The sequence below is a fragment of the Tamandua tetradactyla genome, chromosome 20, assembly GCF_023851605.1.
Source record: "Tamandua tetradactyla isolate mTamTet1 chromosome 20, mTamTet1.pri, whole genome shotgun sequence".
NCBI lineage: Eukaryota > Metazoa > Chordata > Mammalia > Pilosa > Myrmecophagidae > Tamandua > Tamandua tetradactyla.
The window spans coordinates 39,912,403-39,927,933 of NC_135346.1; the positions used below are offsets into that span (position 1 = coordinate 39,912,403).

Genomic DNA, 15,531 nt, shown 5'->3' on the forward strand with positions numbered 1-15,531 from the left:
ATCCTCTTCACCCACTAACTACTCACCCTTGAGCTCTCAATCTAGCCATCCCTTCCTCAGACCCCTTCTTCTCCTGACCTGCATGAGATGCCATTTTGATGGCTCCCCCCAGCATCCCATTCCACTGGGTATGTTTTATTTTAATTGTCTGCTTTCCCAACCATCTCCCAAATTAGGGTGCTTGTCCCAAGATTGCATGGTCAGCTACAACTATATTGCTAGTGCCTGACACAGTGCCCAGCACCCTCCCTCCTGCTTTAACCCCTACACTCGCTTCCCTTGCTTGTCTAGACGCGTTGCCCCCCCTGCTCTGCTCCCCTCCTCCTCTCAGCCATGTTCTCAGCTTTACATTCCTGTAATGCATATCCTGTTCCTTCTAGTTCAGAGCCTCCACACATCCTCCCCTTCCCTGAATGCTCATCTCCCCAAACCTTGTACTTGGGTAATTCCTCCTTTCCTTCACATTTCAGATTAAGGGTCAGCTCCTCGGAGTAGCCTTTTTTGACTTCCCTCCACACTTGGTTAAGTCTTGTTATAGATACTCGAAGCCCCGACTACTCTTCCATCATAGCATTGAACACAGATGGGGCTTCATGATTTGTGTAGTGACAATTCTTAAATGCCCAGCCCCTCTTCCTTGGCCAAGTAGGATTCACAAGGGCAAGGCTGTGTAGGTCAGTTTCTTATTGTTCCTGGTGCCAAGCCCAGTATCAGCGCAATGGGCCCTCAATAGATGTTTGTTGAGTGAATGACAATTGTCAATGTTAGGGCATGAGCGTCCCTGAGCAAGGCACATTAAAGAGTTTACTTCTCTTCAGTCCACCTAAAAGTGAGTTGATCCATTCAGTGGTAGAATGCTCACTTTTCATGCAGAAACCCAGGTTTGATTCTGAGACCATATACCCCCCCAAAAAACAAAAACAAAACCAAAGAAATGAGTTGCTCCATGGGTCTTTCTGTAAGGCAAAGGAGATAATTTAAAAAAAAACAACTGATCAATTGAAGTTCTGTACTTAAGTGTGGTTATTGCCATTGGGGGAATTTTCTCACTTTTATGACTCAACCTTTCCATATTCCTATTCATGCCTACTAATTTGCATAAATTTTTTCTTACATAGCCAGCTCCCGGGGCATTGACCATGACCTTCCATGCCCTACTTTCCCTTATCTACTTGGAAAACTCCTATTCATCCTGCAGAACACTGCTCAAGCATCCCCTCCTTTGCTGAATTCCTTGTCCTCCATAGACAGAACATGTAACCATGACTCTCAAATCAGGCTGTGTACATGTCTCCTTAATAACTTGTCTTCTAGCCAGAAGTCCCAAATTGAAAGTCTTCCATTGAAAGGCTCATGGACTTTGCCCAATACAGTTGTTTTTAAAATACTGTTTTTTAATTAGGTGCCAATAATTAAAAAGTGAGAATTTTACATTCTTCACTCCCAAAAGACTCTAGTAATATTCCAGCATTCCTGAAAAAATGGGCATCACTGAGCCCATATAATCGCATGGGAGCAATTGCCTGGAGCAAGAGGAATGGTCTCTTTAGACAAGGCATACACTCCCAGTGGCCCCAGCCACACCATATTCTGTTTGCCTGTTTTTACCCCCAGTTCACTTCGCTCATTTTTTCCCTCCATAGCCCTTACCGACATGTGCGTTTGTAAGCTTTGAATGAGTCTCACAGTCAGGAACGACAATTGATTTACTATATTGAGCACCTAGCATAGTGTTAAGCACATACTAGGAGCTCAGTAAATGTGCTGAATTGAATTTCCCAACTTCCCCAGTTTCCTCTTACACATCTGCATCCTCCACCCATTCAGTCTTTCTGTTCTTTCAATGTGCCTTATCCACGTCCAAGCTCAGAGCCCTGGCACCTGCCCTTATTGTCTCTGCCTAAGGCACCAGCCCCAGCTGCAATCTCCTGCTCCTTCACATATTCAGGTTCACTCGAGCCCAACTATGACATCTTTCCACTCTGAGCAGCCCAGACTTTTCTTCACTGCCATGTTGATCTGTCGTGATATACTTGTGCTGCTGTTTGGTGTCTGTTGACCCCATTCAACTGTAAGTTCCCTGAGGGTGGTGACTTTTGCTGTGCCGTTGAATCCATGGGGCCTCCCCTGGTGGCATATACATAGGAAACCCCGAAAGTTTATGTGAACAAATGGAAAAATAAATGCTTCCAGGAAGTAGGCATTTTGGAGAATGAAAGCCAGTTATGTCTGTGGTGTGGTTGTCAGCTTTATTCAGTAGAGCATTGTGGCATACCTGTCCCACTCTTGTCTAACCATTCTGAACTGTGACTTGTATATAGGATTCTCTTGTATGAGACGGGGTGCCTCCTGAGGGCTGGGCATCTTATTTTTTATCTTTTGCAATTAATACAGGGACCAGAACCCCCCCAATGTATATTGAATGACAAAACTAATGAACTTGGGTTCCAATTTTTAAGAAAAAATGGCAACTTTGGATTAACTAATTTCTGCATTGCACATTTTCATGACTTCTGCGGGGCTTTGGCCCACAGCAAAGGTGTATCAGCAATGTCCACCACAAACAATTGTGTTGGTGGTTGTGTGACAGTCTTTTAGAGCTGGCCATCAAGGTCCATTTGTCTACGGCCTATTTCCTGAGTTTTTGAAGCATTTCATGAGCGACAATAACCTTATCATGTCCAATAATAGAAAAAGTACCAAAAACATAGAATGTGCAATTAAAAAAACTTACGACTATGATGGAATGTAAAATGAAACAATTTTATGTGAGAATGTACCCTTTGGATGTTAGTGGATTGTTTGACTCCAGATAAATTTGGTTTTGCCCAACAGAGGACGTGTCTTATGCACACGGGATTAAAAATATAGATCATGGAACTAGGTTCTGGGTTCAAACAAGCCTCCTCATCAATGAGCCAGAGAACATAATTAATTGACCAGAAGGCTCCCTGGGATTAATTAGCAGCAATATGTCAAGAGCTCAGTTCAGACCACAGAGGATGGATTTCCAGAATGGCTGGTTCCTGGACCCCCCCCATTTGATCACTGCGGGGGAATCTCACTGCTTAGCTGGTGCAGTTGTTGGGGCTCTAGGCTCCTCTGTGGGCCAGCGCAGGCACACGCATGCCCAGCTGCTGCCGGCAGAGGGCAGCAGTACGCTGTGTGTATTCAATTTGCATCCCAGATTAGCAAATCCCCGGGGACCTACAAAGAAAGTGGGTGTCCCAGGACAACCCTAATTCTTTTTTTCTGGGTGTCAACACAGGTCTGAGTAATTGTATACACAGACCTTTTAAAGACATTGACTTATCTGAAATGAAGAAATAAATACACGACCAGGAGCTGCCATCACAGACAGGAAGTAACTTTAATTAAATATTGTGAAAGTTGAAAAGTTTTTACAGCTTGAATTTTTGCAAAAAAAAAAAAATTATAACAATCTCTACAGTAGTTAGGTTCTCTAACAATTGAACTGTACAGTGTGTGTCTATTCCAAAAGTTTTTGATAAGAAGGTGAAAGGTTAGTAGATTTAGAGATGATTTTGTTAAGCTGCATCCTAATACAATGTGAGACCAGGGCATGGTATGCAAGCCAGTCATCCAGAAGCTTTTGTTTCTTCCCCCAAAACTGAAATCTTAATGTAATTCTCTCTTTCATCTTCTTCTTAAAGCCATATTCTGTATTTAGGGGAACATCTTTTACCTTGTAAAAGAAGCTTTGTGTAGAAGACAAGAGGGTCAGAGGGCCAGAATTTCTTTTCATCTAATCAATATAAATAGAAGCAACAAAACACAAATTATACACATTTTAAAGGCTCTTTGGACTTTCAAGAAAAGTTCTAACCACTGCACATGGCTGACAGATGGGTGACGTCTGTTGTCAGGGTCTGAGCTGGACACCCCACCGGCTGGCAGTTCCTTCACAAATGGTTAAGGGGCTCACTAGACAAAATATGGCTTTAAATTGTACACATCCTCAGGCCAGCACTTAGCATATGAATTCAGACAACCTTTCCGAGTACCGAGAAGCAAAGCGTCCACGTAGCTTACATTTTTCCAGTTTTTTATTATTATTATTATTAATCATCATTATTATTATTTCTCACCATGAAAAATCAGCTTTCCTCCCCACCCTTCCCTCCCGCAACACCCCTCCCCCACCCGGCCCAACCCATAAAAATCGCAATCTGACAGTCTAGTGAAAACCATTGCAAAATCCATATGGGGGCATGCACAGTTGCAGCATTGTTGTAAATGATTTCTTGCTCTACTAGAAAAAGTTACATTGTCTTAAGGTAACAAAACAGTTCTTTTGTGCTTTTCGACTTCTTTTTTTTTTTCTTTTTTCTTTTTCTTTCTTCTTAGAATGTTAGTGAAGACTGACAATTCTGGTGCACAGTTACAATGTACAAGTGAAATGAATATGATTTGCATTGTTAAGGCATCCAATCTGCTGGTTTATATTTATGTGAAAGACAGAGGAAATATACAAGCAGACTTAAGAAAGAAAGTATGTTCATTGATTTCTATGAAGCTTCTCCCCCGAATTTAATGCACAAAATGCGTCACTCCAAAGGGAGAGATCCCATGCATATTAATAGAGTAAAACAGCATTAGTTTTTTTGTAAGCTTCCAAAGCAAAGGATACATTTTTTTCAATCTATAGAACTAAATGCTACAAGAATAATATGCTACTTTTTTTTTGCCATATATTGGAAAAAAAACTTCTTAACTTACAAATAATACAAAAATAGACAATGGCTTTGGGTGGAAATTTAAAAAAATTGAAGCATGGTTTAAAATAATACTAAAAATAACTATAAATGAAATGTTTAAAAATCACATTGAAACAGCTAATACAATTGTAAGTGACCAAACAAAATACGCACTTTTCACATAGCAAACATACACAATAAAATAAACGGGGGGTGGGAGGGGAAAACTGGGATAAAGGGTAAAAGCAATGTACAAATTCCGAAGATAAATACATTATTTATATGGATATTTTACAAAATCCCCTTTAAAACAAAAAGCCTTTTAATTAACTTTGCGAGTATGTGCAAGCTAAAGGTAGTGAGCTTTATTATTTTTTTTTTGCAAAATATGCAGTAAAATCTTTTCTGTGATATTGAAAACCTGTCTTAAGACATTGAAATGTATAAATAGAAAAACAACTTTGGCAAAAAAAAAATCACAAAAAAATCTACAGTATTTATAACTACATACAAAACACAACAGCAAAGGAAAAATATCAGGCAAATGCATCCTCAGAGCTTTACTGTATCTTTGCTATTAATTTTCATTTTTAAGAACACTTCCCAGATGATGAGAGCAAAAGTTCCCGTAGAACAGAAAACTAAGTTTCAGAGATCTCCATCTTCTTTTCCTTTCCCCCAGCTTCCTTCTACGATGAATTTCAAAGCACTTAGCCTGTTTCTTAATCTGTCATGTTACAAATGGTAAGGGTCGACTGATATAGGTGCTATCTGAATGCGGAATCTGAAATTCCTGCCATGTTGCTTTCGTCAGCTTTCAGAGTATTAATAGGAAGCCAGCATTTGGGAGGAGTAAACTTTAAACATGGAATTGGCAGGTGTAAAGTGAGATTTTGGCTTGAGAACTGGAGGGCATAATGTGGAATTCTGTGCCTGGACCCCGTTCCATGAAGTCTCAAAGGAAAGTCACACAGTTATGTGTGCCACCAAGCTATTGAGAGGCTTTCGGCTTCAGGAGAAGTTGACATAAGTAAAAGAGAACGATACCAGGTTTAAGTATGCAGTTTTAACAATCTGTCTAGAGGCACTGAATTTTGAGCTGAAGGGGAAAATGTGATCACTTGCGTTGCTTTTTAACTTTCCAGGCTGCATTTATTTACAGTTACTTAAGACAACAATACAAAAGAGATAAATAAGCTTGCACTGCTAAGGGGTGGCATGTTAAGTTAGATATTGAAAATGCACTGTCTGAGCTAACTACCATTTGATATGCTTTAAGGCGCAAAAGCCGACCCTTAGTTTTCTAAAAAATCTAACTGGCATTCCTATTCTGTCCCATACAAGCTTTTTTTTTTCTTTTTAAACTTTTTTGTAAATATCACCACTTCATTCTCCCTTTACACAGCTTTAAAAACATCATAAATTAAAACGATGAGTCTTATTTATAGTGTCCCTTGTATATAGCTTTACGGCTTCTAAAAGACAAATGATAGCAGAGTTAGGCTAAAAACAAACAAACAAACAAAAGAAAGCAAGAAAAAGAAAAAAAAGTGGGTTTGCTTTTATCAACACAGAATAAATATATCTCCCAAAGAGATGGGAGATACAACTTTAACCAACGCTCTGCACTTGCAGATCCCTTCCAATTTCAGTATTTGCAAGGTCGGTGATTTTGTTTATTTAAAAATCTGCAGTTATTGTGATTCCTCTTAAAAAGGCCTGAGTTAAAAGTTCCACTCTGGGACTTGTATCAGATTACTCTCTGTAGCAGAATCCAACTTCTTCATTAATAAAATTCTTCAAGGCAATTCTTTCACATAGGAGGAACAATCATGCCAGATATCGCTGTTGAAAGAAAAGTCCAAAGTCAATGGTTCTGTATACAAACTTCTCACTGGGGGAAAAAAAAAAAGATTGGGGGGAGAAAAAACAACACAAAACACCCACACACTACTATAGTGTCTGAATCCTGACCACAAATGTACTCTTATTTTCTCTGGAATGAACTGTTGTTACAAAATATATATGCACTTTATTAAGAATTATAATATATAAACATGCATATGTGTCTTTAACAGAACAGAATATCCAAAACATCCCTCCAAATCTGATTTCAATTTTAAAACATAACTGGAAAGTCGCATCATTCAAATATCTCTGGGAAAGTTGCAGCCCAGAACTTTGGGAAAAAAATAGTGAAAATGTTCAATTTGTCACTCTTTTCCCTCTCCCTCACTTCTAAAAATATAAAATTTCAAACCGTCCCTCTTACACAGAAAAACCATTGCTCTCTCTGTGTGCTGTATTAGTCCGTAGACTAACTGACAGCAGCAATTTTACAGCCTCCACGTCAGTCTCAAGGCTGGAAGAAGGAAATGCCAGCTGCAGCATGCAATGTACACAGGGAATACAAAGTTAGGAGAAAGCATGGGGGGGAGGAGAAGTCAAGCTTGCACAGAACTGCGCAATGTCTTCCATTCTATTGTTTCCCAAGCTTTCTAGAATGATCTGACCATGTTCCTAGCAAACCGTAGCCTAGGAAAGCTTGGGGTGAGAGCCTGGGGAAAGAGAAAGCAGTTAGAGGTAACAAAAGTCCTTTGCAGTGCTTGGAGTTAGGAAGCTATGGAGTGGTATCCAGAGACCAGTGGAATCAGGCAGGCCAGCTTTCTGCCTTAGGCGTCTCTGCTTCCTGAGTATGACCCCCTGAGGTAGTTACTCGAGTCTCCCTGAGCCTTAGACCCCTCAGCTAGAAAATGGAATTAATTACAGCACTTAAGGTTGTTAGAAATTTGAATGAAATGATAAATGCAAAATGCTCAGCCCAGGTTCAGCTCTCAGCAAGCACCCAAAAGAGGCCCGCTGCTATTATTTTTAGCCCTTTACTTCTGCTGCTCTACAAGCTGTGTGACATTGTGCTAATTGTTTAACTTCTCTGGGCTGCAGTTCCTCTTAATCAAATAGGCTCCATCCCATACGGCCTACTTCACATGATAGGTGGAGGAATAGAGGGATGTCTATGAGAACATGAAAACAGTGTGGCAACTTTGAAATACATTTCAAAGAGATGTGCTGCCACGAAAAGCAGCAGTCAGCCATCTTTGGTTCCCAGGGACAGCATAGCATCCAGTCAGGCAGAGAGAGAGAAAGAGAGTCATCACTTTCTTTTTATTGGCAATTCTAAATTTAAATTAATGTTCTTGTCAGTGATGATTGGGTTGAGGAAGTGGGCCTCTTCATTTTCTATCATGTCTGGAAGAACGTACTCTTTTTTTCTTTTCAAACAAGTCCCAACTACCACAAAGCCTGCAGGAGACACAGTGAGGTCAGATGCAGCTCTGAGTCGGGTGGCCCCCGCACCCCTCCTACTTCCCCTCCTCCACTCCTGACATTTTAGATTCAATTAACAAATCCGAAATGTATTTTGCCAAACACTTTTTCCGTTAATTTTTAAACCCATCTATATTCACAAGGAAATTCAATCCACATGTTTCTGATTCATTTACACGTAAATCATCCAAAAGTGTTTTGCAAGAGCCGTTTTGCAGTCCAAAAGCTCCTGGAGTCTTTTTTGTAAGCCCTCGTAAGCCTTTTTTCTTAGAAACAGGAAGTTGTCTCTTGCCAAATGCAGACCAACTGAAAGCCCCAAAGATTTGGGATCAGTTGGAAATGCAGTCCCCCTACGATTCAAGGGAGCCCTAGCTTTGACTGAAACTGGGAGCTGGACATTTCCATCCAAAGCCTTAACCTGAGAATTCAAGAGGATTAGTTCCAAAGGCAAGTCAAGGATGGGTCTTTGCAGCGTGATCGCTCTGTATGGTGATGTCACCCTATGGATGTTTCATCCAGGCTGGAGGAGGGTCAGGCACCCTCATTAAAGACAGGCTTTTCTGTAAGGGTTCTATGGCTGTGGCAAAGGCAACAGGCTTACATTTGCCTTATACCAATATCTACTCTGTGATGCCCAGCGATAAAGGGCAGGTCCCTAGAGCAATCAGATAACCCAGGCAGTGTCAGCAGGACACAAAGTAGAGAGCCGACAAACTTTTAACGTGCTCATCTGCCAAACTGCTAACTTGGTCCATGGGCCTAGCCAAAATATATCAATTAGGCCCTGAAAACATCCCATTTGGATGACCAGAATAAAAAAATATATCTAAACAGTGTTTTGGCACCTGGATAATCGTGTGATGTTAAATGGATACCCATTAAGCCTCCATTGAGAGTTGCAGTAAAAGTTATAAAACAAAGCTTGTCCACAACCAACAGCAGGTCTTGCTGTGAGCTACAGAGGTCACAAACTCCAGCACCTGTGAGCCTAGGCAGGGGGCACTGGGGGCAGGGGGGTGGAGAGCCTGGCTAAGGGTGAGATTCTTGAGAAGGGGGATCTCCAGCTCCCCTCAAATGCTGCCTTGTAGGACACCGGCCCACGGCTTCCAGGTGAAGCTGGAGATGTGGGTTTTTTTAAAAAAAGATGAACTAGCCCAAATTATACATGTTAGCAACTAAATGATCTTAAAAAAAAAATTTTGAGGGAATCTAGCAGTGGATCAGGACTGTACTCACTCCTTCATGAGTCCATGGACTTCTCTGAGAGTTAGAACATTTCTCCACACTCACAATTTTGCACCTCATATCAGAGTCTCACAGCTCTATAGAGCTCACCCATCATTTGCTAACCTCCAGATGCCCTTACTGATGAGCAAATTCTGGGGAAAGGTCGCTGTCTGTGGCTTCTGAACTTAGGTATCTCAAAAGAGGCCCTTTATGAAGGAATCTCAGTGCCTGGAGTTTAGATGCTGTTTTCCTTGTATCCGTGCAGCAATCCTGAAGATTAATTATGTGGGTGAGAGGGATGGGTTTTGAATGTTCCAGAAATGCTGCTGGCGTGCCAACTTGCCCAAGTCGGGCCCATGAAAATTCCCATGAGGACAGCACCCTCGCAGACAGTGCCGTGTGACAAGACATCACAAGACCACGGCAGCTCTGCCATGTTCCCCGGCCGCCTGGGTGATCACCAGTCTCTGACAGAAGCTCAGAAAACTATTGGTTTAAAAGGCAATGCATTTTTTTTAATTACAGTTTCAACATTTTGTTAAGAACAAAGACAAAACAGAAAATTTTGCAGAGCTGGGAGAAGTAAGACTGAGAGGGCAGGGGGTGAACTTCACCCACCTCTCCGTATATGGAAGAATTATGAGCTCATCAGGGACAGGAGGGAAAAGACAATTCCACGAGATTTGCTACCTGACTGCAGGACACCTAGAGTTGGTTGGGGCCAGTCAGCCTGGGTTTCATCAAGGTGAGGAAAGAAAAAAACCTGACCAGAATAAAAAAATACCTAATCAGTGTCTTGGCACCTGGATAATGTGTGATGGCAAATGGATCCTCATTAAGTCTTCACTGAGATCTGCATTAAGAGTTATAAAACAAAGCTTGTCCACAACTAACAGCAAGTCTTACTATGGAATACAGAGGTTAGTACACTTTTTGGGAAATGACTCTGGCCTTTCTGTTTTTAACTTTATTTACCAACTAGACTGTCCCGAGACGGTTGAGACTTAGAGGAGGGAGGGGTGCTGATGACATGATAATAGTCTTTTGGGGGCTGCCTCTCTTTGGATTAGAGAAGTCCTCTGATGCCTGAAATCACAGAGAATCCATGCTCAAGGTGGGGCATCAGCTCTAGAAGAAGGGAGAGAGTGTCTCCAGGAGAAAGGGCTGTGCCTTAGTGCTGACTCAAGTCTTTGGCCTGGGAAAACAGACATACCTGAGCACACTGGGAGCAGAATCGGTCAATGACTTCATCTAGGTCAAAGTATGAGAAGTGCTCTCTGCATTTTTCTCTCTAAATACAAAATACTAGCTGCTTTTCCAAAGTTTTTTTCATGGCATGTCAATTGGTCTGAACATGAGGAAAAGAGTTCGGTGGCCAAATAATTTTAGGAAACTAAAAGGCATCCTCTTTTCTGTTTAACTCCAGGATGTCTCACAGCCTTTAATAAATGTAGGTGTGCTGTGCATCTCTGGGACAGCGATTCAGCAAGCGGCATTTTCTAAATTTGTTTTTTTTTTTTTAATAGAACATCTTGTGGCACTTCAGAAGTGCTGAGATAAGGGTTGCTTTGTCCTAAAAATTTTCTCAGATATATGGCATATAGTCAAAGGCTTCATCTACCTGGGAGAGAAAACTAGTTGGAATCTGTAGAAACTGTGAATCATCAAATATATATAAAGATACAGGGTTTATGACTTCCCAGACCTCATTTTCAATGTCATTATGGCCCCTGTGCGCCGGAAAGCTGAGCCGCTTACCAGTCACTGCACATTTCAAGCCTCTGAGTCTAGACTCAGGCCGTTTTTAAAGCTTCTACTTAAAATGTCCCTCTCCCCCATGCCCTGTGCTCAGATTCCATTCCTCCTTCATTCAAGGTCCAGGCCAAAGGCTGCCTTCTCCGTGGGGCTGTCCCGCATTCCCCCTCTTCTTTCCCTCCCTGGAACTTCCGCACCTGGGTGTCCAACCTCTTACACACAAGGTACCGCGTCTCCCCGACCCGCGACGCTGTTTAAGGTCAGGATTTTATACCCCGCACGGACCTGACCCAGCAGCTTGAATACAGAACAGCAATGTATTAGCATGGTGGCTTTGACAGCGTGGAGCTGGCATGTCCTATTTGTGAGCTGTCAGTCTGGACAAGCCACCTTAGCTCTTTCTAAGTCTCAGTTTCCACATCTGTGAAGTGGAGACATTAAATGGTCAACGTCAAAGAGTGACTGGGAGGAATAAAGAGATCGTGCGGGAGCCAGGCTGGTAAGAAGATGCTCCGTGTGTTAATGGCCATTGTCATCAACATCATCATGTGGGATACTTATTTGTTGGTAGGGTGCATGCAGTGACTTGACAAGACTAAGAAGAGATAGCTGGGGAAAGCTCTTTAAGAGGTTGGCTTTAAAAAATCAGAATGTTGTACAATTAGTAGAGAAGTAGTTTGAAGTAAATAGGCCTTTAAAGCACTTAAACAGCCTAAATGTGTCACCTACAATCTGGTTTACATGGTCAATTTGTTTAACAAACTCTTTCTTCATCCCTTGCCCTGTCTTAACAATCACATTTGTGAATTAGTGAAGTAGATGTGACTATAATGCTGAAAAAGAGAGGGAAGGAAATACTTTAGAAGTCTTTGCCCCTAAGTCTATAACTCACTTGTATTCTTTACTTATAAGCATAGTTAAGAAAGAGCAATGCTTTAATAAAGGGCTATGGGTCCCCCAGTCAAAATGTCACTTTTCTAACGTTGCAAGCAGAAGCCCCCTGAGAAAAATGGTGTCACCCACCTGAGGCTGTGTCCTCCCCACCCTGCTGAGGATTGCAGGCACAGGGTGAAGGTGCAATTTTGAGCGTGCACACCTGCCCCACAAGAGTGGTGACTGAGCTTGGAGCATGCAGCACAAACAACAGTGCTGAAAATAAGATGGTGTAATCTAAATGTGACTTTAATTTCTGTGTTCATGACTCCATCATGGCCACCACCCAAAAGTAAGGGTGTTTGGAATATGACCATGTTAGAAAAACAAACACCACTCTTTTTTTTCTTCCTTCCAGAGTCCCTAAGTCAGGGAATGGGGCAGAGAAGAGTCCAGAGAGAATGTCCTTGGCACATGTGCAGTCAGAAGGTAAGAGCAGCGACATCCACAACTGGCAAATCCAGTGCAAAGTGTGTTCCTAAGTTAGATCTCACTCACCCACCCCCACTCCCCCATGCTGTGTAGCTACCTGTTAGTAACCTGAGCATCTTAGGCAGCTGACAGGCAGGTGGAGACAGAGCTACTAATCAGAATAGGAGAGAGTCTGTTTTTTTTTTTTTAGAGTTGACTGAGAGAATCCCTGTAGGTGACAAATGCACACATTTTGAACATGTCCCTTCCTTAGAGCCATTTCATCTTTGCTTAAACACACAAAAACACCTCTATTCCACCAGAGGCTTCAGAAATTAGGGAGGTTCTCAAATCTGGGCCCAGCCCCTATTTTCAGTCTCTTCCTGCCCCCACCTACATCCGCAAGGCATGAAAAGACAAGCAGGCTTTGCCAGAGGGGACTGTCTGCTTAAGTTGCTGCTGGCTGGAACACCGCTGTTTGCCCTCTAAATAGCTGTGAGCCTTTCTTCTCAGCTGCAGATTATAAACCCCATTCTATTTTGCTTCTGATGTCAAATCTACGTTTAACAAGGATTATGATTGGCAGCTCAAGAATGGTAGATTTCTGCTTTCCTTATGTTTTATCATTATTATGTTATGTACACTTAAGCATTATATCCCCAGCTTGCCAGCTGGAGGTATACCGAGGGTGATGAAGCATTATTTTTAGCTAAAAACGATTCAGTCTTGCACAAACAGGTGGCTCCCCTTTTGGGCAGGTGAGCATTTCCTATTGTGAATAACATTGCCTGAAATGTAGGTCCGCAGTCAGATAACTTTCCTCCTTCCGCTAAGAAAATGGATTAGCGGAGGTAAGTTGGTGGGGGTGCCGGGCAGGCTGTGCTGATCTGGCTTTTGTCTGGGCCGGGCAGCTTGACTGGCAGGTCCCTAAGGAATGCTTTGAAAAGCCTCTCCAGAAGCAGGAGGGCAGAGTGATTAGGAGCTCAGGCTCTGGAGTCAGACTGTTTGGGTGCAATTCTGCCTCCACCACTTACTAGCTCTTTGACCCTGGGGACTGAGCCTTGATTTCTCCATCTATAGAATGGGACTAGTACTGACCTTGGGAGACTCAAATGAAATCTTCGGGAGAATCAAGTGAAAGTCTCAGTGTAAATCACCCAGCACAGAGTGCATGTGCGTGCACATATAAATACACATAGGTGAAAACACAAAACCAGGGCTGAGAAATCCCAGAGCTGTCCTATCATCCTGGCCCCTCCCTGACCTTCAGGGCTGCTCATCAGTGAAAACAGAGGTGCCTGTCTGTGAAGGAAGGCCCACGGAGAGCTCGATCTGCGGGCAGGTCTTTTACTCTCCCTAAGCTCCTGTTTCCTCACCTGAATAGTACAGATCACCACAGCCCTTACACTTCATGGGGAAGTTGTGAGGATTAAACAAGATAAATCGTGTTCAGTGCTTAGCTCAGTGTCTGACACGTGGCTAGAGACTCAATAAATGGGATGTGATTATTTCATTGGTCTTATTCCCCTGCCTGTGGTTTTAGGAACCCCAAATATGTTCTTTATACCTCCTCTGAGGAATAAAGTGCTTAGGAGATAGAAAGAGGAGACGGATTTTGGAGCCTGAGCTTGAAGCCAGTTTCTGCTGCATACCAACTGAAGGAGGCTAGCAATTTTGCAACCTCCCTAACCTTTAGTTTTCTCACCTGTACACAGGGCCTATAAGTCTCCATCACACCATCCCGCTGCGAGGAATGAATGAGGTCGGGAGGACAACGCCACAGAACAGCACCGAGCACATGAGAAAAATGTAAGAAATGGGAGATCCATTTTAAAAGGTGTTTTTGTTTTCTCAGTGAATAAAGAGGCCACCTCAAAGTCCTGGTGACTACGTTACTTTCAATTTTCCATGGTAGGAAAGAGAGTGAGCATTTTAATATGAACCAAAAACCTCTAGGGGCATTTGGGGGTTTCGGGTTTCCAGCAGCAAGGTCCGGCTTTTGGCACATGACACTCTAACCTCAGGGCTCTCACGGGCCCATGGGCTGCTCACCCTCCCTTCATCAGCCCCGCACACGCTCACGCTGACACAGGCAACAGGAAGGGAAGTTGAGTGACCTACTTCAGGAGAAGGCCAGTCCCGGGAGAGACCCTGCAGTGGAGAACTTGCTAGAATCCACAAAAGACTGTTCTGATAATGGCGACAACAGGGGTTGAGAGAGGAGAAAAGAGAAAGGATGGCATTAGTAAGCGGCACCAGTGTTCTCAAGCATACCTGGGCCTGAGCGAAATTGCTGGAAGTGGAAAGAAGAATGCCCAGGCAACTCCAGCAGTGCTGTGGCCAGGGCACAAGGACAGTGGGCACAAAGAAGCAGAAGCGAGGAGGGCAGAGAGAAGCAGGCAGGTCCAGGCTGATTCCCCCTGGCGACAGGGATGCTCACACGTCCAGCCCTGGGCAGGTGAGGTCAGGGCATCGGATCAGGTCAGCGGGGCAGGGACTGGGGCTTACCTTGCAGGCTGTTCCCATTGGTGCTGGTGCAGGTGGGAGGCGGGGAAGTCTGGGGTCTGACGACAGGTGCGAAAGCACTCTTCTGTTTCACGGCTGAGACCATGTTGGCTGGTGAGAAGGAAAAGATGCCCGAGGAGCTGCTGCAGTTGGAGGGGAGGCTTGTGGAGGAGGCCATGGTGGGGCTGGATGGCACAACTGTGGGGCGACAGGAAAAAAGAAATTAGCGCCTCTTGTGGCTTTCTGAGCAAGGCAGTGTAGATCTGACTCTCACCGAGCCACCTTGCCCAGGCCACCCTTCCAGCATGAGCCTTCCCTCGACTCTCATGCACGGTCTACTTTCATTATTTGGTACTTAACACATTACTTCTTATTGTTGATGGTCTTTTGCACATTTACTGTGGGTGAATTATGTGCCAGGCAGAGTCTCAGGCACTGGGACATCCCAACAAAAGCACAACACGCACTTGTAAGGGATGAAGTAGCACAACGCAGGACAAAGACGAGTGAGGCCAACTCGGAGGAGGTAGTAAAGAAAAGGGGCGCCAGTGGCCAGAGAAAGCTTCACAGAGGAGTCAGGGGAGCATGCCAGGTTGGGTCTAAACTAAGGCACCTAACAGAGAGGAGAGGAGTGCCAGGAAGGAAGCCAGATTGA

General features: G+C 43.4%; 1 protein-coding gene across 9 annotated transcripts in view; it reads right to left on the reverse strand.

Moving 5' to 3' along the window:
• Positions 1 to 6,264: 6,264 nt before the first annotated feature.
• The window catches only part of EBF1 (EBF transcription factor 1), a 387,329-nt gene continuing 378,062 nt past the window's right edge, over positions 6,265 to 15,531 (reverse strand). For 4 of the 9 annotated variants that reach the window (XM_077137549.1, XM_077137548.1, XM_077137547.1 and 1 more), the window contains exons 15-18: positions 14,880 to 15,074; positions 14,493 to 14,561; positions 14,077 to 14,115; positions 6,265 to 6,563 (exon numbers count right to left, since the gene is read on the reverse strand). In XM_077137549.1, the coding sequence (XP_076993664.1) occupies positions 14,494 to 14,561; positions 14,880 to 15,074 (263 nt within the window). In that variant the 3' untranslated portion in view covers positions 6,265 to 6,563; positions 14,077 to 14,115; position 14,493. The remainder of the gene's footprint in view (positions 6,564 to 14,076; positions 14,116 to 14,492; positions 14,562 to 14,879; positions 15,075 to 15,531) is intronic. The other 5 variants (XM_077137554.1, XM_077137553.1, XM_077137551.1 and 2 more) reach the window with 2 other exon arrangements.